This window comes from Poecilia formosa, unplaced genomic scaffold (assembly GCF_000485575.1).
Source record: "Poecilia formosa unplaced genomic scaffold, Poecilia_formosa-5.1.2 Scaffold13, whole genome shotgun sequence".
NCBI lineage: Eukaryota > Metazoa > Chordata > Actinopteri > Cyprinodontiformes > Poeciliidae > Poecilia > Poecilia formosa.
Window position 1 is genome coordinate 4,257,021 of NW_006799952.1, and position 23,490 is coordinate 4,280,510.

Below are 23,490 nucleotides of genomic sequence, written 5' to 3' on the forward strand. Positions count from 1 at the left end.
AAATATGTTTGTAAAAGTTGATGCTGAGAGTTCTTCTAAGATTACATACCTTAGAAGTGCCTGATATTCCAACCAATATCCATCCATTGTCTTTACCTGCTTGTCCTTGCAGGATTGCGGGGGTTATAGTGACAATCTGCAAGGGTCATTGGGCAATAGACTTTGTACACTCTGGATTGGTTGCTATTCCATTACAAGGGAACAGAGACACACAGAGGAAAAAACAATATGCATGCAAGATTCAAACCCAAGAAAAATTCAGAGTAATCATGCAGCTACGTTTTTGTATCTTTGGGACGAAGTCTACACATGGAATGGGAGAACATGCAAACTTCATGCAGAAAGAAGCTAATATTGCCGACCAGGACAGTGCTACCAACTAAGCTACTTTGTAGTGCTGTGTCTAGCATTGTTTTTATTTAAGATGATTTTATTTTAGTCAAATAAACATCCCAACACAGAAGTGGTAAAGGCTTACTGCAATCTTTAAAATGAAGTTTTTTTTCATTCAAATATACTGTACTTATACATTCCACCCACATTTAATAGATACCCTGTTGAAGTCTTTATAATAAATGTTATAGTGGTGTTATTTATCACTGAAATATTTACAAAAGTACAGCAAATGGGAACCAGTTGCCATAACAAAAGCTTTGTTGGCCATACCATCACAAATGTGGACTTGCAGAGTTTTGGTGAGCCCTACTAGGACTTTGACTTGAACCCTATGCTTTAAACAGATGAGTCTAATAAAGTCTGGCTGTAGAAAAACAACTCCTGGCCACTGTTATGCCATTAAAGCATGGATAATGATGTGGGCTTGTGTTGGAATAGTCAAATGTACCCCTCTCTTTATCCTTCTTAAATGAAGTAGAAGAATAACTGCTGACCTTCTGGTTAAAAGGGGGTGTAAAAATAGTAGATAGATAGATAGATAGATAGATAGATAGATAGATAGATAGATAGATAGATAGATAGATAGATATGGAAGCGGAGGTAGAGTCTGATCACCTGTAAGCTCTTCGTTCCCTGCTGCTTCACACACACACAAACATCATGGCTCAGTAATATGCCCCACACCTTCCTCCTTCTCTGCGTGGACTGCTCGGGGAATTAGCCGCCCTGTTCGCGCGCAATAAGCCAGTGGTTGCGAGAGCGCGCGCGGATTGTCCACCATCTCAACGCTTCGGGCGGTGTCATGTCTTAACATTTATCCCCCCAACAAACAACTGTTTTCGCGTGGATACTGGTGAGTTTTCTGTTTACTTTCTTTTGGTATTAGGTGCGCTTAAAATTTCCCTTTGCATCTTTTGGAGTTCATACGTTCTATGGTGCTCTGGCAGTGTCATCTTACACATATTTTTCTTTAATATGACAAATCTTTACTTAGAGGGATAAATAAAACGAATCCAGGGTTTATAATGTTTACTAAATGCTCCTTCGGAGTAACGGAGTGCTAAGGGTGTTTTTTCTTTTTCTTTTTTTTTTTTTTTTTCCATCCAACCATGTGTGCGTACAACTGTTGCTTTTAATTAATCACATAGCCTGACAAGCAGTGCGAAACATCTACCTTGGGATTAATTAGCCAAGGTGGAAATTATGTAATGTGGAGCGTAGGGCTAACTGTTATTTTATCAACCTTCTCAAAAACCTAATCTAAAAGTGAATGTAGTTTCTATCAAACTCTACATAAATGTTTTAGTATGATTGATATAGCATAATGCAATGATATATATTAATATATTTTAAATAGAATGTGTAATCTGCTTTGAATTGGTGATGCAGTTCATGTTTGTCAGTGTGAGGGTGCAGTCCAGCCTCTGTGATTGCACTGACTGCAGGCTTACAAGCTTTTAAGCCTCGCATTGAGGCGCACACGCAGTGGCGCACTCTTCTCAGTGTCTTCTCCAAAATGAACAGGGGCAGAATAAAATTTGAACAAAAAAAAAAAAAAAAAAAAAATCCCCAAAACTTTGTGATTTCACTTTATCTCCAATAAGAAACATTAGAAGTGTTTAAAAAAAAAAGGTTAGGAGGATCGCAGCAGGGGCAGACCACTGATTTATGGGCACCTCAAAAAAATAATTTTGGGTCCCACATACAGCTAAAACTATCACAAATTTTAGAATCAATGTGAAGTTTAACATTTAATGACAAAAAAAAAATAAATAAAAACATAGGAAGGACAAGTACTCAGACCGGTGTTCATGTAAACATCTACAACTGACATGAATTGTTACTCTGAGACAGTTGTGCAACTGAGACAAAAGCATCAGCAATTACCAAGTTAGCACTAACATAGGTCTTTGTTATAACAAATCTCACCTTTTAAGAAAATTTTCCTTGGGATGTAAACCTAAAAGGAGTATACAATCTGGAAAAAAAAAAGTAAATTTAGCATGACACATTTTTTCTTAAGAATTTAATGTGACATGATGATAACATGATCTGATAACATCATCAGTGTTATCAGTCCTACAAGCAATAAGAGCATCAATGACTGAAATAATTGTATCATATTTTCTGGGTCAATCACCTCTGCTCTCCATGAAGGAGTGTGTGGCAGACGGGTTAAACACGCATCTCTCTCTCTCTCTCTCTCTCTCTCTCTCTCTCTCTCTCTCTCTCTCTCTCTCTCTCTCTCTCTCCTCCTACCAGGTGGTCAAAATAATACTTTTGATCAAATTAACTCATAATTGAATGAATTTTAAATTCTATGGGCACAAAACATGGTTTATTAAGAATATAAAGCAACAGAACGCAAAAAAAGCATTCTACCTGGCAGAATAAAAATAGCATAAATTACTTAAATAAACAGTAGGACAGTATCAATACAAAACTGCAGTTCACAAAGATACTGCATGCCAAATTATTATAAGTAAATAAATTAAAGAACAAAATTAAAACTAAAACAAAGCAAAAAAAAAAAAATAGATATTTTGCCAAAAAATACCCCCCAGTCCTTTGTGTCTACTGGAAGCTAAAGCAGTCATATCCACAGCCTCCTTTGGACTCCTTGTGAAGGAAAATGAATGAATGCATGATCTTCTCCCACCTAAGAGTCTGAATGCTAACATTGGGTCTCAACAACACGAGTTGAAACAGACCGAATCACAAGCAGTCAGGTGTAAAATCCCTACTGCAGCCATCTTACATCATTGTAAGCTGTATGCAGAAGCTGAATGGCCTCCTTTAAGCGTATGGAGAAACAATCACTTGATGATCCTGATCTATAAATCTCTACTCGGATTGGCTCCAGCATATTTAAACTCTCTTTTACATAGATCTGTTAGTTCCCATTCTTTACGTTCCAACAACATTTTTCTTTTGCATGTTCCACACTGCCGAACTGAAAAAGGAAAGCAAGCTTTCAGTGTGATGGCTCCTTCAGGCTGGAATCAGCTTCAGTCTGAAATCAAGATGTCAGATTTGATTTCACTGGATTTATTTCGAGCGATTCTTAAAAACAGGCAACGAGAATCTTTTAAACAGTGTTACTGTTTTTAAATTGTTTAAATCTGTTTTATAATTGTGTATATGTAGTATTAATCAATTTTGTTTTGTAACCAGGTTGCTATGTACTGCAGACTTCTGCCCAGGTCCCCCTTGAAAATGAGATCTAGATCTCAATGGGGTTTACCTGGTTAAATAAAGGAAATAATAAAAAAAAAAAATCTCAGTGTGTTGAGGTGTAAAGGGTTGAGTGTGAAGGGATAAATAATCTCCACTTGCATCTTGGCACTGCGCTTCCTAATGCTTGGTTAACTGAGATTATGAGGTAAGTTGGTGCACATGTGTAGAAGGATTGACAGGTAAAGCAGTGTGCTTACTGTCAACATGCAGTTTGGTTGATTGTTGTTGTGTTTACATGTCTCACAGCTTTCCCTGGTTTCTCAAAAGGACGGACAGATTATGTTCAGGCCTGGCCTGGGACCATTATGTGTGTGGATTACTGAGTATTTTCAGATTGTAGCCTCTTCTCACCATCAATTATTTTAAGTAAGTGTCTCTGCAGAATTCATCATTTTTGACTGAAAATTCTACCTTTGAGTTTGTGGAATTTTTTGGTTTCAGTTCCAACACACCTACGGACAACACGTATTTGTGTTAACATTGTTTAAAAAATCACTTCACCGTTAAAAGACGTTTAAAATAATCTCATTTTGTGATGTGAAATATGCAAAACCACTATGTTAAGGCAAGTCTTTAGAGATACACCGATCAGATTTTTACTGATCAATACCGATTTTGACATAACCATTTTTTTTTACCCCTAAACAATTAAAGATATAAAAGAGAAAATAAATGTGTTGCAGGTTATTTGATAGGCCATGCACTTTCGAGTTCAACAAAAACAAATTACTTACAAGATAGTCCCCGTTAATGCACCAAAGCAAGTAGCCATAATCCTTAATTGATATCTCCAAAAAGATTGAAAAAAGTTAATTATATTTTGACGAATCTCTTATAAAGTGAAAATGGTTGGAGTTTTTTTTTATTATAAAATGATAAACAGGAGTACAGAAATGCATATTTTTCAGTGCTTTACCAATTCAAGTTTTTCAACAAAAATGGCTCATTGATTGGTTCATCCCTTCTAGTCTTATTAATACATCACACTCTATTTTGATCATCATGTTGCACAATGTGATTAGACTGTAAAAGTCTTTAAATAATTGATAAAAGAAAATATACTGAATTTCTACTCTGAATTAGAATACACTGTCATTCAAACACTAAGATATGTCTAGTGTTACAGTAAGTCGGATCTTTAAAAATATTTGAGAAACTGGGAATTTTAGTCTTTTTTGTGCGCCACGTTGAACCATGCTTAATGGTTTCTTTTGGTAGAACAAAATCTAGGGATTTCCATCTGCTTCTCATGGTGTAATGCTTAAGAATTTCTGAGCGTATTTTATTCTTTGCAGAATGAGCCCACTGACCAAATTACCCCGGCAGATTGAAGCTGTGCTGTCTGGGTTTCACTCTGCTGCACTGCTTAATCTGACTCTGCGGCTTCCAATTAGTGAAAGACATGGACAGGACAGATTAAATTTGCTTTAGTTTTTATGGCTGCCTAAACAGACTGCCACTGTGTATTGTGTCATAAAACCTTCAATGGTGATTTTTGCTTTCTATTGTTTTTTTTTTTTTTCCAGAAAGAAATGAAACCCAATATCATCACTGAAACTGTTAACCAAGAACATAGCTTTGTAAATCCTAAACCAGAATGAAAAGGATCCAAAAATGTGCTCCATATTGAGTAGCTACATAGCTCTTGTTTATTATTTCAAATATTGGTTTAGGTATGCTTAATTTGAATGTTTCTAGTAGGCTAGTGTAGATGGTGCAGTATCTACACCGTTGACACTGGACGGTGTGGGAAAAGACTGCTACCCTTTTGAAGACTGATTCCCTTTTTTGGGTTGAAGGAATTTAGGTCAGGTCATTCTTACAAGATTATCCAAAATAAGGGATCCTCTTCAAGAGTATAATATCTTCCAAGTTATTCTCTTGGAAAATGTATTTATCTGAGAGAATTTGTGAGCAGAAGACTTTTTTTTTTTAAGGACACTCGTTATTCCACAGCCGAAGACCCTCAGTTGAGAGGGATGGTCACTTAAATCTTCCCCTCACAACCAGACACATTTCAGCAGCTCTGGACATCCTAAAGCTTTATTTTTCCACTGAAGGATGTGTAGAACACATATATAGCAGTTTAACCTTGTCATGGCTCTAATATGTCCAGATAACATGTTTTTCTCACCCGAGAATGGCGTTTCCCTTTGGTGTTCCTTTGCAATGTTTAAATGGACAGGTTTGTGGTATGTGAGGATCAGTGGCTTTCAAATTAGATTTTTTGTTTGTTTTTGCTGTCCTTTTATTACTAGTGCTACTTTATGGTTATTGGACTTCAGTCAGTGTCATTAAGGGCCTTAATTTGGTTTGAGGCCACCTGTGCTTTCATGATTTAAAGACAGAAAGCATTTTGAGAGGGTCATAAGATGTTGAGAGCCTGACAAAAAGTGAAATGAATGTATAAATTCAGATTTTTACTATAAGCATTATTATTGTTTTGAAGTGGCCCAACTCTGAACTGAATCTGACAGAGAACTTGTGGGGGAGCTTAAGATTAAGGTGTTGGCAAGGAGGACTTCCAACCTAATAGACTTCAAGCTCATCTGCAAAAGTAAAAATATGACTAAAAAATATATTTTTCAGCAATAATAAAAGGTGTGGACAGTTTTAATACCACTAAAGACTCTTTAAAGGTCAAAGAAAAACAAAAAGCTTTTTTCTTTCCTACAGAGGGATGAAACGGAAAAGGGCATATATCCTTCACCAAAGCAATGAGTGAGTCATCATCCTTTCACTCAGCAAAGCTTGTGTCACTGGCGCGATCTCTGTCTGGGTTTGGACTTGATGCCGCCAATGGAGGACCTGTCAACCTCCCTGACAGCAGTGAGCCCCCGCCACCGGTAAGATTACTGCTGAGGATAAATCTTTAACAGATTGTCTTTCCTTTTAAAAAATGGTTTCACTTTTCTTTTTCTTTTTTTCCTATTTCTAGGTTACATGCTTTAGTAATCATAATGTAAATATGTGCTTGTTTGTTTGTTAGGAGTCTGGCATTGATCTTGGACCTGGACTTTTTTTTGCTGACGGCAAGAGAAAAGTGGACTACATACTTTGTTACAAATACAAAAAGAGGCGTAGCTGTAAGCGACTGTCCATTTCTTCCAATGGAAATTTGCCAATAATTCTACCGATTCGACTGGAAGCAGAAGCAGAATCTGGGGAGGCAGGTGGTGCAGCAGGGGATGCGGAAGACTCAAAGCTTACTGAGGAGGAGAAAGCTCTGATGAGGGAGGAGTTTGAAGCGGGTCTGCTGGAGGCCGGACTACAGATTGAACGTGACAAAGAAGTAGGTAACCAACATATCCTTACACCGATAACAGACCATCTTGGTGCATATTGTTTTCTTGTATTTTCCAGCATGTTTATGTGAATGCAGTTTTCCTCTGTGTTGCAACGTCTGAAGGAAAGTTTGTGATTTATGTGTCAGTCTCTGCACACCATTTGCTCATGCGTTAAATCAGCTGCTGTTTTGGTTGCAGATTAAAAACACTGTAAGCATTTTGAGCCAAGGGCTGGATTACAAGACCTTCTTAGAGAGTCATTCACTATTGAGAAGTGTTTGCTGGACGAAAGTTACATTTGAGGGTTTCTTTAGGATTCCTGTTTGTTGAGTGGTTACAAAGATTGATATATATATAAACCTCTCCTTTGTGAAAATAGTGTATATTTTGATGTCTGGGTTTTTAACTAAGCCATGTCAATTCCTTCATTATTTTCTGGCCACTCTGTTTTAGATTTGCTGCTGCAATTGACTTTTAGCTTGAAATGTTAGACTTAATGACTGTACCCAAAACCTACAACTGCAAAGAAGCCTAATTCATTTCTTTCCTGCATGCTTCACAGTGGATATAAAGTATTTGCGCTGATAATCAGTTTTTATTTTATTTTATTTTATTTTATTATTATTATTATTATTATTATTAATTTTTAATTTTTAATTTTTTATTTTTTCAAAAAATAACAGAGCTTGTTATTGTTAGATATCATAACTTTGGATTCAGGTGTCCAAAGAATGATCTTCAAGAAGTCTTGCAGCTATCTCGACTGCAAATTTGCAGATCTACATCCTACCTGAGCTCCATAAAGTGTGCAATTGAGATATACAAGTTTTGTTATTTCTTTGAGCATTGCTGGATTTGACCTTTGGACAAATTTGCGGGAACATTCAGTAGTGCAAAGATTGGCAGCTCTTCTCAATGTTTTGTCACTCGTGAATAATCTATCTTACTGAGAAAGATTGACTTCAAATTGTTTTCCAGATTAATGGAAAGATACAATCCACTCTTTCAGGTTATTCTTGATGTTTCTCTGTCTTGGCATTGTTATTTATTCCAGATCAGCAAACTGTCAAAACGTCAGATTTGTTATGATGACTTGACGAAAGCAATGTTTTTTTGGTACTGAATTAAGTTCGTTATGGGTCAACATGGCTTTTCACATTTTTTTTACCCCATTTTCATGTGTGCCTTAATGTGTAGAAGTTAAATGGCATCAGCTTCATTCGACTGCACATCCCATGGTCAATTCTCAGTCGTGAGGCAGAGTTACAGAAGATCAAGGTAGCTGTGAAAAAGGTAAGTCTGTTTTCCTCTGCTAATGGTGAAAATATCAGGTTTATTCAGCACTTTTTGGCCATTTGCAGAGCCTCACTTTGAGGAAGAGTTATATAGACTGATCAGCCACAATATTTTGACCACTGCGAGGACAAGGGAGCAACACCTTGCAGCTTGCTAAAATGTGATTCTTCTGAGAAAGACAGTATTCTGACTTGGAAAAATATAATCTGTCCCACGGGATAAATATTCAGTCAGAATTTAAAATGCAACTTCATAACAATTGGAATATATTAGCCAACAATTCTGGCAGCCTAAACAGTCCTTCGCGATATAAATACACTGCTATATAATTGGGCAATATTTCGGGCACTGTAGTTGGAAACAACTTTTTAGGGAACTATGAAATCCAGTTGATTGGCAGTGATCAAAGTTTTTCCATTTGTTTCTTTTGAGCAGAAATGTGAATTGCGGAAAAGGACAGGCATTGCTGGAATGTGGGATACTGTCATCTCCCAACTAAACAGACCATTTCAGCCTGATGTCCCTGACAACGACATCCACAAAGACTCGCAGTCACATGTCAATTTCAAAACTCTGAAACACTCATTCATCAGAGATAAGCTCCACCTGTGAGTACATGAGCAAGCTCTTCGCATGACTTGATGTCTTAGATGTGATTTGATATAACTATGCTGATTTAGACAACATGCTAACATCAAAATCTCTCAATGGTCATTTGCTTTCTCTGCCACAATGTCCACAATTTCCAAATGCCAAATCTAAGTTAAATATATATTTCTACTTCAACCGATAGCTGATGTTTGTAATTTTGTCATTTCCTGCAGGTACGACATCAAGTCAACAGCAACTTTATTTGACAACGCAACACGGAGCAGAATAGTGAGTCTATGAGATGATTTCTCTCAACTGTCGTCTGTTAAGAGTATTTTGTAGAACTACATAATATCAGATTTATGTAATAGTCTTTACTTTCCTGGAATGAAGAGGTTACTTTCCAGGAACTTATCAAGAACTTTGCCTGTATTTACAAGGCATTTGTACAGGACTGTTTTCATACTTACTTGTTACTTATCTAGAACCTACAAGGTACTATCACAAACTGGGATTTAGACTGCTGTTGTTTTTGTAACTTTCCTGGAATCTTTAAGGAACATACAAGGTACTTTCTTAATATTCATGTAATACAGTAAGTTTTATGTAATATTCATGGGACTTACTGTGTCAGGAACCTTTCATAAAACAACAAGGTACTATTATGAAATTGACTATGTACTTAACTGAACTTTTCTGAAGTTACCAAATTCTTTCTGGACTTTTTGGGGGCAATTTTGTAATGAACATTTCCACAACTTGCCAGCTACTTTCATGGAATTTACAAGATATTTTCTGTAACTTTCATGGGTCTTATCAAGTACTTTACAGAACTTGGGTCAGTTCCTTGCAAGTTCCACAAGGGTTTCAGAAAGCAAATTAGTTAATAGAAACTAACAAAATTCCAGATAAGCTTCTATGAAAGTTCCATGAAAGTAATCGAAAATACCTGGTGAGTTCTACAAGATTTATTTCAGCAATAATCAGTTAAGTAGCTGCATGTCAAATTAAAGTGCTGTTAAGTATTTGGCAAGTTCCATGAAAGGACCTGGTGATCTTTGGAAATTATCTAGTAAAGTTTCATGAGGTTAACCAGTAAGCTGCAACACAGTGTCCGCTAAGTTAAGGAAAAGTCAGTGGAAAATAACCTCTAAGTTCTAGGAATTTTTTTTTATTTATTTTAAATATGTAACTAATGCTATGTCTGCTTCTAGGTTGCTGAGATCATTTCACGCACTACCTGCACACGCACTTGCCAAACCACAGGTGAGTGGATTTTATTGGCCATAAACCAGCAACAAAACAGGTGCTATTGTGTCAGACTGTGTCAACATATGCATCAAGTGCAGGCACCCTAAAACAATTTTTAGAAATGTTATACGTTGTCCTTGTTTATTCCCAGAGGTCTCAAAACAGATTTTGTGTTCCTCTGTTTTTGTGTCATAAGGCATCAGCTCATTACTGGCTCGAGGCGTTTACATTTCTGCCTTCCCGCTGCATGATGTAAGTAAAACTGAAACCTGAATTAAGCAACTTTTCTTTGTTTTGTTTTTTTCCACATGAAGCTGTTTCTCAGCAAACGTTACCTCCATTTTAATGTTAATTACAAAAACAGTGGACCAATTGGGCATAGGGATCACAACAGCCCATAAATAGCTAAAATCCACATAAACTTGTGGATTTTAGCTATTTGACTGCCTGTTTTAGTAGTTCAAACACCTAATTTACCTTTGTGTGCATTACTACACACAAGGAAAACACCTTAGGACTACTGCAGAAGCTAACGTCTATTTCCATTCTTGGGGTACAGTCAATCAGCAGGAAGGAAAATGATGGTGCTCCTGGATTGGCTGCTTTGGCAACCAATAGCATATGAAATAGCTATTGTCATTAGGTATTTCAGCTACCCGAACTGCATTTGCTTTTAAATATAAAAAAAATAAAAAAAAAAATCCACAAATAATTTGGAGTTTTAAGTGTATAATGTATTGTGAATAAGCAGAGGCCTACTATGGTGTGTTTAATGATCAACAAACTTTGCTACATTATATGCATGAGATAAAACTGTAGTCCTCCTTTTCTTTAGGGTCCATTCACACGGAGAGGAAGAAAAGATCAACGAAATGAAAGACAGGTGTGTAACAGTGGTAATAGTGGTATTGTCCTTCCTTAAAATGTCTGCAGATAACTGGTAGATTATATTTTTTAGACCCAGTCAAGATAAAAATACATTGTCACTCTTAATACATTACAATAGGATACTAAGAGACAATCATTAGCTGTTTGTTTTTTTTAACTGGACCTATACCAGACCTAAATGAGTACATTAACCCTGTATGATACATGTCGTTGTTGTTTAGCTGCTTCATGAAGAGTGGGCCAACTATGGAGTCATGTTCAAATATCAGCCTGTTGACCTGATCAGGTGACAAGATCTTTTAGCAAACTACGATTTGTTTCAAGCAATTAGTTGTGACTGCTGTTTGCAGAATGCTTGTGATGAAATACAGTTACAGTATTACAGAAAGCGTATATTTTTTTTAAATGTCCCTGATTATTACTGTATATTAAGAAGACGATTTAAGTCTCAATGACAAACAAATTATGCCTCATGATAGGCTCAGTTACATTCCAGTGAAGATATTTTTAGATTTATATTTAATACATTTTAAGTTTATTTATTATTTGAGGATGGCTGTAAGAATGATTTGTAGCTTTTCCTATCAACATAAGTTGGATCCTGCTGATGAATCCTGATGAGGGCAGCTGATTTATCTTCTGATTTATCTTCTGTCTCCATGTTTGCAGGAAGTACTTTGGAGAGCAAATTGGGTTATATTTTGCCTGGCTGGGTGTTTATACTCAGCTTCTCATTCCACCCTCTGTGCTGGGCATCATTGTCTTCCTGTATGGCATACTTACCGTAGATACCAATGTGCCAAGGTAGGCAAACACTTATCCATGCTCATCAAAACTAATCAGTCTAATCAGAGAGAGAGAGAAGTAACAAACTTTGCTATGTGCTTCTACTCATATTTCAGTCAGGAGACATGTGATGACAACCTGAACATCACAATGTGTCCACTGTGTGATGCCGTGTGTGATTACTGGCGTCTGAGTTCAGTATGCTCATTGGCCCGAGCCTCATACCTGTTCGACAATGGAGCTACTGTTCTCTTTGCTATCTTCATGTCCCTTTGGGGTAACTATATACAACAACTACACACTTCACTCTGAATGTTTTAAAAAAGCAGCACACATTTCAACTAGCCAAAGACAGGAAGACTCCCACACCTTCAATCCATTGTTTGGCCAAGTTTACAAAAGAGACTTGAACGAGAAGAATTTTTACAGCCCATTATTTGAAAAGCATCCAGGACAGAAAATGCCGGCTCCCTTTAGTTTTATGCTGGCTGGAAACCAGAGAGAAGGTGTTAAGAGGATAATCTAATTACTCTTCACCACTCCATAGACGCACGGTGTGAAACACTACTCTAGTGTACATACACTGCTTTGGAAAAAACAAAGAGACCACTGCACTGAACCCATGGTTATTCCACCAAATATTGATTTCTGAACTCTTCCTGAGTTAAAACATTATTATTGTTGTTTCTAAATGAATGTGAATTTGTTTTCTTTGCATTATCTGAGACTGAAAGCAGTGCATCTTTTACGTTATTTTTACCATTTCTCATTTTTTGCAGACAATACAAAATTTAACATGTTGTTAGTATTGAATATAATAAAAGAATAATGTTCGTTTTGCTCAAACATATACCTATAAAAAGTAAAATCAAAGAAACTGGTCATTTTAAGTGGTCTCATATTTTTTCCAGAGCTGTATATTTATTAATACTGTGCAAAATGTAGGTTTTGCAGAGAATTTATCTTCTTAATGCCAATACTTTAGCATGTAGTTCAGTTCAGTGTCTTGTGTACATCATATAGTCTCCATGTTGAGATTTTTTTGTTACATCATGCCCTTAGTTGCATCAGTTTAATTTTGCTCCAATGACCGTGAGGCTCTCTGTGAAAACTTGCTACTGTCTGTAAATCCAGGCCTCTGTCTAGGTGAGAATCTGTGGCAAGACTTGAAATTTTCTGTTTATAGAAGCTCTCCACCCAGTATAATTGGAAAAGAAGAGCTGGAGAAAATGTTTTTTGTCTCTGGAAGTGCAGAGCTGGTAGAGACACAATAAATTAGACGCAATAGACACCTTATAATAGCAGGTTTGCAGTTTTTATGTCGGTGAATGGTGGTTCTAGAGTATTGACTTCTGGAGTAAAGAAACACTGAACATGCGACACTTTTCAAATATTCATTTGTAAAATAAAATAAATAAAACTATACGTTCATTTTCCATCCATGGCCATACTTTGCCTTGTGTTGTACTATCATAAAATCGTAATAGAAAACATTGACGTTTGTGGTTGTAACATGACAAAATGTAATATACCATATAAATGATATAAAAATAGCATGTCTTAAAGTAAGAAACTGTAGTTTCTAATTAGGTTTTAAGTTTTATTCACCCAGTTTTGTTTGCTTGTTTCTTATCCTAACTTAAGAGATTAATTTGTCTTCTAATGCTTTTTGAAAACACCATTCCAGTGAGATGTTTTTAAGCTTCACGTTCTGTTTGCTTGATGTAAATGACAAAATTGTCAGATTTATTTTTGTCTCTTTCTAAAAATTATTCTATGTGCATATTGTCCTGCAGCTGCATGTTTTCTTGAGCACTGGAAAAGGAGGCAGATGTGTCTGAAACATTCGTGGGACCTTACAAGCTTGGAGCATGAAGAGGTAATGAAGTTGGCTCAAGAAAACCATTGGTGGACACATATGTACACACAAAAGATTTTTATTTATACATTTATTGTGTCACATAAGACTGAATTATCATACACGTGTTTCTGCACTCGAGTTTGTAAAAAGAGGAAGCCAGGAATGCCTACAGAGATCATTTTATGGCCCAAGCCATGCACAAAAGGAATACTGGTTTTCCTGGAAGTCTCTCATTAGCACTTGACCTTTAAGTTCCTCTAACAAACCAAAATGCTTGCTGCCAGACAGTTACCCAGTGAAGCGCAGTAATGGGATTGGTCCTGGCCTTTAAGAACAGTTGGTGGATGAAATGACACAGCAAGGTCGCGGCACAAACAATCACAAACTAACTCCACTGTTCTCTCTGTGTTTCATGTGTCTCCTGATGCCTGAAGGAGCGAGTTCAGGTAGGAAACTTTGTGTTAGGAAGTTTTGAAAAAACAGAACAGAATAGATTTTAGAAAATCAAGACAAAAAACAAGATAATCACTGAAAATGTGGATAAACAGAAAATAAAACTACAGTATATGCACGTGTTACGGAAAGTGGCAAAACAGTGTGTACCAAAATGTAAATCCCCCAGATATGGTGGTTGTATTTTAAAGTGCATGTTTTTGGATGTGTGCTGCAGGATGAACTGAGACCTGAATATGCAGAAGCTCTTCAGGAGAAGAAAGCTAAATTGAAAGCACAAGCTAAAAAGAAGGTGAGTCTACATGTAAATGTTCAGATCTCTGTTCAGTTTTTAACTCTTAAGGCAAATTTTGTTTGTTAACGTCGAATTTTTTTATATCCTCTGTGTTAGTTGACTCAAGCTGGAGAAGGTGTGGATGGGGAAACCGACCAAATGTTGGCCTCTCAGGTACTATTGAACTGTACATTTAATAGACGGACCCTTTTCATGAAGCACATACATAAATTACCTATTCATATTAATATTGCTCAACTGTGAAATGTAGCTTTTGTTATTGAGATAAACAGTCTTGTTTGTTTACATTGTTAGTGTAAAAATAAAGTTACTGTGAACTAATTCTGCTTGCATGACATTATGTTTGCACATAATGAACTTCCCTTTCTGCACTGTGTGTGGATGGGTCCAAAGAAGATTAGCTGCCTGAGATTAGCCCAGATTACTGACAGAGACATAAAGAGGAGGAGGGAGTGGAGGAAGGGGAGGAGATTTCTGTCCTTTCAGATGGCAAACATGCACCCTCCCCACCGTTAACACTGTGTGTGCGTCTGTGCAGAACAAACAACCCCTCACAGACTGTGATGCAATGTGAAGGATGTGTCTGAAAAAAAAATGTGTTTTTCTGTGCATCCACGTAACATGTACCTTTGCCTTGACAGCCAGAGCCCGAGTCCTTGGACATTGAGGATCACCTGTCAGGTTATGTCATCAATGTGTCCACCTTGCTGCTGCTGGTACTGCACTCAGACTCTCTTCATGTTCTCACTTTTCCATTTGCCATCTGTCTCTTTGTCGATCCTCTAGTTAATCTTTTGATTAACAGAAGGATGAGGTGGTTTAACAGACAGAGGGTCATTATGGTTATTTTTCATGACGTTGCAGGTAGCTCACAGAATTCGGTTGTTTTATTTTTCTCAGTTGTGTCGATCTCTATTGGTTTGTCTGCATAACACTTTAGATTTCTCCACATTCATCCAATCACAGGGTCTTTCAAGGTTAGGTCAGCCAATATTTGTTAGCTTCCAAGGAACTGTCCTTTTTTAACATATTTAAAATTCTTTAACCTATATTTTACTGAGATAAAAAAAAAAAAAATCAAAATTAAAAACACATTTTTTAAGGACTCCTAGCCAAGAGCCAGCAATAAATACACTGTATACAAGTAATAAACAATATTTTTTTTATCTTTCCCTGGGACTTTGCTTTACTGTAATTTTATTATACTAAAGCTAAACATTTCTTTAGATAATATTGGCTTTTATTGGCTAAAATATGCTCCTCATCTCATTGGATTAACCAATGGCATTTTCCACTAAGAATCAGTGGAGTCATTTATTTTTTGATTCTCTCAAAAAAAGAAAAAACAACCCTCTTTGACGATTACAAGAAAGTCTGACTCCTTGGAAGGAAACTTTGAAGAAGCTGAATTTTGCCTATAACTTTTGCGCAACACAGAATAAACAAGTTCAAATGCTCTATAACTATAATTGTATTCTCCCTTGGAATCTGTGTTATTTAACCTTTGTATTTTGTTTTGTTTCTTTGTTAGATTTTTGTCACCTTCTCTGCAGTGTTTGGAGTGGTAGTTTATCGCATCTGCATGTTAAGTGTGTGGTCCATGAACCCTGATCCGGAAGCCAAGGCCAGTGTGAGGATGACAGTCACCACCACAGGCATCATCCTCAACATGCTGGTTGTTCTGGTATTGGAAGAGGTCTATGGCGCAATCGCTGTGTGGCTGACTGAGCTTGGTAATGTGTTTAATGCTGTTATAGAGTAACCACTAATCAAGGATGGTTAATAATTCACAATGGTTTTCCGATGGGGCATTTGTTTAAAAGGAGACAGATGAGAGGAATGAATCAAACACTAATTGTGTAGTAATTAGTCGACATATTTCAACAGTTTTAGGAAATTTAGTGTAATAGTCATGTTTTATATGTTTATTACACAATTAGTGTTGATGGTAGTGTTGATATGTTGCTAACTGTTTTGTCCAATTTCCAACAGAACTTCCAAAGACAGAGGAAGAGTTTGAAGAAAGGTTAATCTTTAAGTCTTTCTTTCTGAAATCCATGAACGCCTTTGCCCCTATTTTCTATGTTGCCTTCTTCAAGGGCAGGTGTGTTTCACTTTTTTTCCCCCACAATTACCTGCTTTAGACCTTAAGTCCTATTCAACTAACCTGGTCCTGTCGTCATACAGGTTTGCTGGGCGGCCCGGTGATTATGTTTACGTGTTTGGAGACTATAGAATGGAGGAGGTAGGTATAATTTTGCATGTGGCTGATTTAGGATTTGTGGAGACAAATATTGGCACATTCTCACAAAATAGGAATTCTGTTGTAAAGTAACAGTAAAACCCAAAACAGTGTTGAAACGTGCTTGGCATAAATTTTAAAAAGTTCTCATTTCATAAATGTAGCCTTTTCTGTTTAGGAAACTGTATAAATTTTAAATATTGTTTGAAAATTACAAGAAAATTTAATTTGATTTGTAAACTTAAGTTACAAAAACATAACACAAGGTTATTATTGGCTTTAATCTATTGCACATCTGCCATGTCAATGATGTACAAACATTTGCAAATTTAATAAAATTACACTTAAAGTTTAAACAATCCTGATGAATAAATGTCTTTGTTCTCCACAGTGCGCTCCTCCAGGTTGCCTCATCGAGCTGTGCATCCAGCTCAGCATGATTATGCTCGGAAAACAGCTCATTCAAAACAATGTCTTTGAGATTCTTATCCCGTACGTATACACCGGTGTCTTCTCATACCGTATTTATTTTTGTAACAGCTTAATAACCTCTGGTTAAATTAAAACACAGTTCACAAGATATTTAAAATATTTCTGAGTTCTGTGTTAAGCTTATCTCGGTTCACCTTGTTTTCCTATAACATCCTGTAGACATTTCAGAACCTACGAGTTCTGTTGTAGTTCTGGAAAAAAAAAAGTTCATTTTCCACTAAAATTAGGTAATCAACAATTTAGGGCCTCTGTTATCAAAACTTTGGGTCACACAGCCTATTTATAATTCTTCTTGTTAAATCCCATTGTTTTAACAAGTATAAAATTTTAAATAATTTGCATTATGTTTTCATATACACCTTAGCTTCCTGACTATTGTGACAATTTCCTTTTTTAACTTTAATTTAGTCGTTGTCCTTTTTATGCTCTCTTTGTTAGTAAAATGAAAAAGATGTACCGAACAATACAAGAAGAAAAAGGAAAGAAAAGAGCGGCAGAGAGCGAGGAGAATGAAACAGAAGAGATAAGACCAAAACAACAGTTTGACAAAGATTTTGCTCTTGAACCATTTGAGGGTGTTAGTCCAGAGTACATGGAGATGAGTGAGTATAACTTAGTCTCTTTTCAGGTCTTTTATACACTGGTTCTCCCAAAATCACAGCAGCACAATGTGATTTTTAATCATGCATACTTGTGTCTCAATATTTCATGCAGTTATCCAGTATGGATTTGTCTCTCTGTTTGTGGCTTCCTTCCCACTGGCACCTGCATTTGCTCTGCTCAACAACGTCATTGAAATTCGGCTGGATGCTGCAAAATTCGTCACCGAGATCCGGCGACCCGATGCAGTCAGGTGTAAAGACATAGGTACAGAATCGTTTTTACATCAGGACCTATCTTCTTTCAGTCTCTGTAAATGTTTAGAAATAACATGTAGTACATTGCATTCACTTCATTTTTCTTTTTTTCTTTTTTCATGCTGAACTTGCGCATCTTTTTCATACCACAAAATCCCACTGCAATCATACACACTCATGTGAACGGACACTCTTCCCTTTCCCTGTCTGTCTCTTGAAATTCATGCTGTCCCCAGGGATTTGGTACAACATTCTGTGTGGAATCAGCAAGTTCTCTGTCATTACCAATGTAAGTCTGCATGTGTCTGTCCTGACTCTCTGTCTGTAACCCATCATCAGTGGTTTATTTTACATGTTTATTTACATGCATTTTTAGGATGAAAACTAGCAGATGTATTTACACTTTAAACCAAGCTCTCTAATATGTGTCAGATTTTGGAAAAAAACAAAAAAAAGGAATAATACAACATGTCCCTTCTTTAAAGAAATGGAAATGTAGATGTTTTCCTTGCAGTACATTTTAGCTGACAATAGTATGTCTTGAGCAAAATCCAGTTTCTTGCTTATTCTGATCATCGTTCAAAAACCGTAAGATGGCATCTGCCAGAACAAAAACAACTTCAAACTTGTTCATTTGGACTAGAGTGTAATACGTAACATGCTAAAAGATGGAAGACATTATTTTCTGACTTATTGTCATCTGGATAGTCTTGATGTCCTCCAACATTAAAGACCTGACAAGGAGATCACAGTGGAGATATTTTCTAAATAGCACATTGGACAAGACTTCACCATGAATTAGGGAGGTTTTTCCTTCTTTGGGAAAAAGGACTCTTCAGGTAGATTCTGTGTGTTGGCTGTGTGGAGATTTTACATCATGAGAGCCCTCAGTGCACTTCACTGAGGGCTCTCATGGGTGGTTATTATATGACATCTCTCAAAGCCCAAAAGTGAATTGGTATTGGATTCCTCATTTGAAAAAAAATAATAATAATAATAATAATTCAGATCATTATGTTTCAGCCATAACTGAAGCGTGTCAAACCTTGCCTCCGTGTTTATTTTTAAAGGCATTCGTCATCTCCTTCACATCAGAGTTCGTTCCAAGAATGGTCTACCAGTACATGTACAGTGGAAACGGCACCATGAGTGGCTACACAGAGCACTCGCTGTCCTACTTTAATGTCAGCAACTTTCCTCCTGGCACAGCACCAACCACCACACTCATCACCGGTGTTTCCATGTGCAGGTCAGAGTGATTCTGCTAACCTTGACCTACCTCGATCTTCCTGTTAATCCCTTAGCCAGAAGCTTAAGGCTTCCTTTGGTGCAAAATTTGGCAAGGATTTCAAGATCATGCTGAGAGCATAGCACCATTACCAGAATATATTTGCATTTAGGTGCAGTGAGCTAAGATTCTTGTTTACTCCATTTTTCTCCATAAGATACAAGGACTACAGAGATCCACCATGGGCATCGGATGCGTACACTTTCTCCAAACAGTACTGGTCCGTCCTCGCTGCTCGACTGGCTTTTGTAATATTCTTCCAGGTATCAAAAAATATTTTTGCTAAATGGTTATTTCAGTTGCTTATTTAATACCAGACGTCTGAGGTCATTCTCTTTTCAATTTATGAATTCATTGCCTTTTATTTGATATAGGGTTTTCTTAGATGCCAGTCAGGTTATTTAATAATTATCTCTTTAAACGAGACTCCAAAACAACAATTTTTCTCTTTGTCTTTCTATTAGTTTGAGATTGATGGAATCAAGTGTTTAAGTATCTTTGGCAGCAAGGCCAATGTAAAGTCTGGGGAGTGATCCTACTATATTGGCAGGCTTCCTTTGGGAGATTCGTTGTCTCGGCAGGGATATTCCAGCTTAACCAGGTTGGAATGATAATGTCAGTCATTTCGAGGTACCAACAAAAATGCTGTAATGGTTTCAGACCCAGGACCTAACTGGGTCAATCTAGAGCTTTGACTTTTTTTTTTTTCCATTAACCTTCTATTTTGTTTTCCTAGCTGTATACCTCTAACTCTTTTATTACTGAGTTTGATTTGAGCGATTGCTTCAAAGTAATGTTGTGAAATTCCTGCATTTCTCCAGACAAACTTATTTGAATTGTGGCCAAATGGGTAATGGCTCAGTCTTTGGTCGGTTGAGGATTAAGCCGATTTAGATCTAAGCTTAATTCAACTGCCTTCTGGCAAATTCCCAGCATGTGCATTGGGTGAAACTTGGCTCCTATCTGACAATTCTACGTTAGTGATGTTTGCGCAAGATTTTCCTGGCCCTGGATTTTATTCTGTCTAGCTCCCAATGACCAATTAAACAAAAGATTAGCAATGGGATGAAGGGAATTTATGCAGTGCTTTTCACTGCATTATGACACTAGAACAATTCCAATGTTGTGCAATGTTACACTTGTTCAAAATGCAATTTCATGGAATTTCACTTCATAAACCAACACAAACACGTGTATAATTGAGAAGAGGAATAAAATATGTGGTTTTTGTTTTGTTCTTTTACAAATAAAAATCTGAAAACTGTAACATGCATTTTCTATTCAGCACATTCCCACAAGACTATAGATTGTAGGACCAACTTTTGCTGCCGATTCACTTTATATGTCTCTATTGGCTTTGCAGACTTCAAGGCTAAGTTTTTGGCCATTTCTTCTGAGCAAAAACAATCAAAATCAGATGGGATGAGGAACCTTTGTGTCTCTTTTCTAATCCTCTCTCAGATTATGAATTGGATACAAGTCTGTACTTTGCTTGAGTTTATCACACAAGCATGACAAAAACAAAAGAAAAACTGCTTGGTTTCTTCTTTTTTTTCCCCTTAAAGAACCTTGCCATGTTCCTCAGTATGCTGGTGGCTTGGATGATCCCAGATGTCCCACGGTCACTGCGGGAACAGCTGAAAAAGGAGAACATGGCATTGATGGAGTTCTTGCTTGGACAAGACCAAGAAGCATGTGCCAAAACTATCTCCCAAAAATCCTCAAGCCCTTGCTTTCCTGCCAACATAGACATTGTAGTGGAGGAGGCACCAGAGGAAGAGGACGTGTGCCAAGTGGGGGAGAAAGAGGAAGAAGTGAGGGTTGAGATCAGTCTGGATGAACCTAACAGGTTTGATACCAATCCAGAGGTATATAAATCATTTGAAGAGGCTGAAACTAACATGGACGATGAGCCAAAAGGTGAAGAGTGTGAGGAAATTGGTAAGGTGGAAGGTAAAGAAAAGGAAGAAAGTGGAGAAGTGAGGGGAGAGGATGAAGGAGAAAAGGAGGACAGCAGAAAGAGCGATGAAAGTCAAGTTTATGAAGCAGAGGCAGCTGAGGGGGAAAACTTTACTGTGGATCTGGACTCTTTCATGAGTGAGCTGGGCCTGTTGGGTAAGAGGAGAAAACTCTGTTGTTACTTATGATTTACACGACACTTCTTATGATGTGTTCTGATCTGTTTCTCGTTTTCTATTCGTCTAGATGAAGAGCCTTCATCAAGCACGGTTGAAAAGAAGGAGCTTCCCCGTTCAGAATCCAAGCAAAGTCAACGGAAGGACAGGGAACCTGCGTCCCATCCCTCATCCCTAAGAGGCTCATCCCAGAGTCTGAGAGGCTCCAGGCCAGACATTACAAAATCAAATGCTGAAACTCGGATGTTGACCCTAATTGCTCCACCCCCCAGAGAGCCAGACACAAGGGTAAAATCCCGCTGCTCCACCCTTCCTTCCCGCTACAGAGGGGCTGAGGCTTGCTACAGCCTGCCCCGGCCCAGCCAGTCCACCAGCCTCACAAAGCTCCAGCAGCAGCCCTTGCTCACTCCCCTGGTTCCTTTGGGCTCCATTTCCCCGAAACCATCCTCTCCTTTGCACAGCCCCGTGTCCCTGTCATCTCCACAGTCACCGTTGACCCAACAGCCCCAAGCCTCAAGTGAACTTTTCATGCTGAAAGGCCCTCCACCTCAGCTGCCACGTTCCAGGGGCAAAACCCGCTGCTCCACTCTGCCTCCGCGGCAGAGAGCGCCCGGTCCCGAGGAGGCGACCTCAGGACCGAGCCATTCCTCCAGCTGCGCGAAGCTTGGAGACCGCATTCCACCATCACCCAGTGAACTGAAACGCAATAACACTCCAGTATAGGGAGACCAAGGAGTGGGAGCTGTAGGCTGCAGAGGGAACAGACCAGATCAGCCTCTTCTGCTTGTGCCTGAGGCTGCATCCTTCCTGCTGCCCTTCTCACCTACATACACCTGGGTTCTAAAGAGAGAGCATCCAGGTCAAATGGACATCCTTTATATCCTTGTAACTTCACACGCAATACTATTTATATATATTTTTTTTATATATCAAAAAGTGTTTTAGATCTGAAGAGGTCAGAGAAAAGTTCCTCAGAAACTCTTTTTTTTATGCCATGAAAAATAAAGACTCATGTTGTTCTATTTCTATTTTACTTCATTTTTGAAAGTTGTTTCATGTTAATCACATGCATATCTCATAAGGCGCTGCAGTGTTGTTATTTGCATTTATTTTTTATTGTGATTGTTTTACACACATGCAGCAATGCTACTGTATAGATCGGTGGACGGTGACACCTAGAAACAAGAGCTCTGCTTGTAGCGTTTTCGTTTATTTTCAGAGATTTTGATATTTAAAAGATGTGAAATTCTAATTAAACAACCACATATTTTTGATGTTTGTTCTTCATTTTGTTCTGTCTTTGACATTGCTTATTCTGTTCGGCACAAAATGGGCTGTTTTGTTTGAAACACCAATATAACGCTTAAAAAGGAGCTTAAAAGTAACATACATTTAGCAGTTGTTTATTTCGGTATCCATCTGTTACAACATTTATTTTAAAGTTTCGATTCAAAAACTAAAACTCATATCACACAAATTCATTACTCAGGGTGATTTATTTCAGAAACTTTTTTGTTACAACTAAAATCACAATATTAAAGATGAACAAATGTAAAAAGGATTTTCAATACATACATGAATGTTTATGTACTGTACAGTATGTGCACTACTAGTAAGATAGAGCCTCCATGCACTGTGGCATACATCCTAATTTCTGAACAACTTACTTCCATAAACTCTAAACCATAATCAACAACTTTAATGGAAATAAATACTTGAAATACATCACACTGTCAGATAGAAGTGTGTGCGTTTAAATTAAATGAACAACAACAGTTTTTTCAGCCTCTTGGAGAGATGTATGGTAGTCTTAAATTTGTTTTCTGTGTTGCCCTCCTCTGGCACAGTTGTAACACAACAAAATGTGTCTCAGATATATGTATAAAAAGAACAAAGACTCAGAAATGTGTTGCTGTGCTTTTATATCCCTCTAACTGCATGTTCAAGACAACTAATACCTCACAAAATAAGACCATAAACTAGTTCCTGAGATTAACCTTTGCCTTGAGAAAAACTAAGGAAATTGGAGATTGTGTGCCGCACCCAGGCTAGTTCAATCTCCATTTATGTGTTTATTATTAACTCAGGTAGCTATCTTTGCAGCATGATGTGTCACTCTTTGTTCTTGTGTGAGA

At 37.4% G+C, this 23,490-nt stretch overlaps 1 protein-coding gene across 2 annotated transcripts; it reads left to right on the forward strand.

The window, feature by feature from the left end:
- Positions 1-1,141: 1,141 nt before the first annotated feature.
- Positions 1,142-22,629, forward strand: ano2a (anoctamin 2a). Of its 2 annotated transcripts, XM_016668198.1 has the most exons (29): positions 1,142-1,249; positions 3,880-3,999; positions 6,310-6,479; positions 6,623-6,925; positions 8,118-8,213; positions 8,652-8,824; positions 9,041-9,095; positions 10,022-10,073; positions 10,255-10,310; positions 10,894-10,941; positions 11,168-11,232; positions 11,616-11,750; positions 11,849-12,009; positions 13,529-13,611; positions 14,028-14,039; positions 14,264-14,338; positions 14,438-14,494; positions 14,983-15,057; positions 15,873-16,074; positions 16,334-16,445; positions 16,529-16,586; positions 16,975-17,075; positions 17,514-17,677; positions 17,790-17,942; positions 18,169-18,221; positions 19,003-19,181; positions 19,378-19,483; positions 20,786-21,335; positions 21,426-22,629. In XM_016668198.1, the coding sequence occupies exons 3-29, from the start codon at positions 6,351-6,353 to the stop codon at positions 22,076-22,078; spliced, it is 3,906 nt and encodes a 1,301-aa protein (XP_016523684.1). In that variant the 5' UTR covers positions 1,142-1,249; positions 3,880-3,999; positions 6,310-6,350; the 3' UTR covers positions 22,079-22,629. The 2 variants fall into 2 exon arrangements, with proteins under 2 accessions (XP_016523684.1, XP_007545822.1); XM_007545760.2 differs by lacking the exon at positions 3,880-3,999 and having other exon boundaries at positions 1,144-1,249.
- Positions 22,630-23,490: the final 861 nt, after the last annotated feature.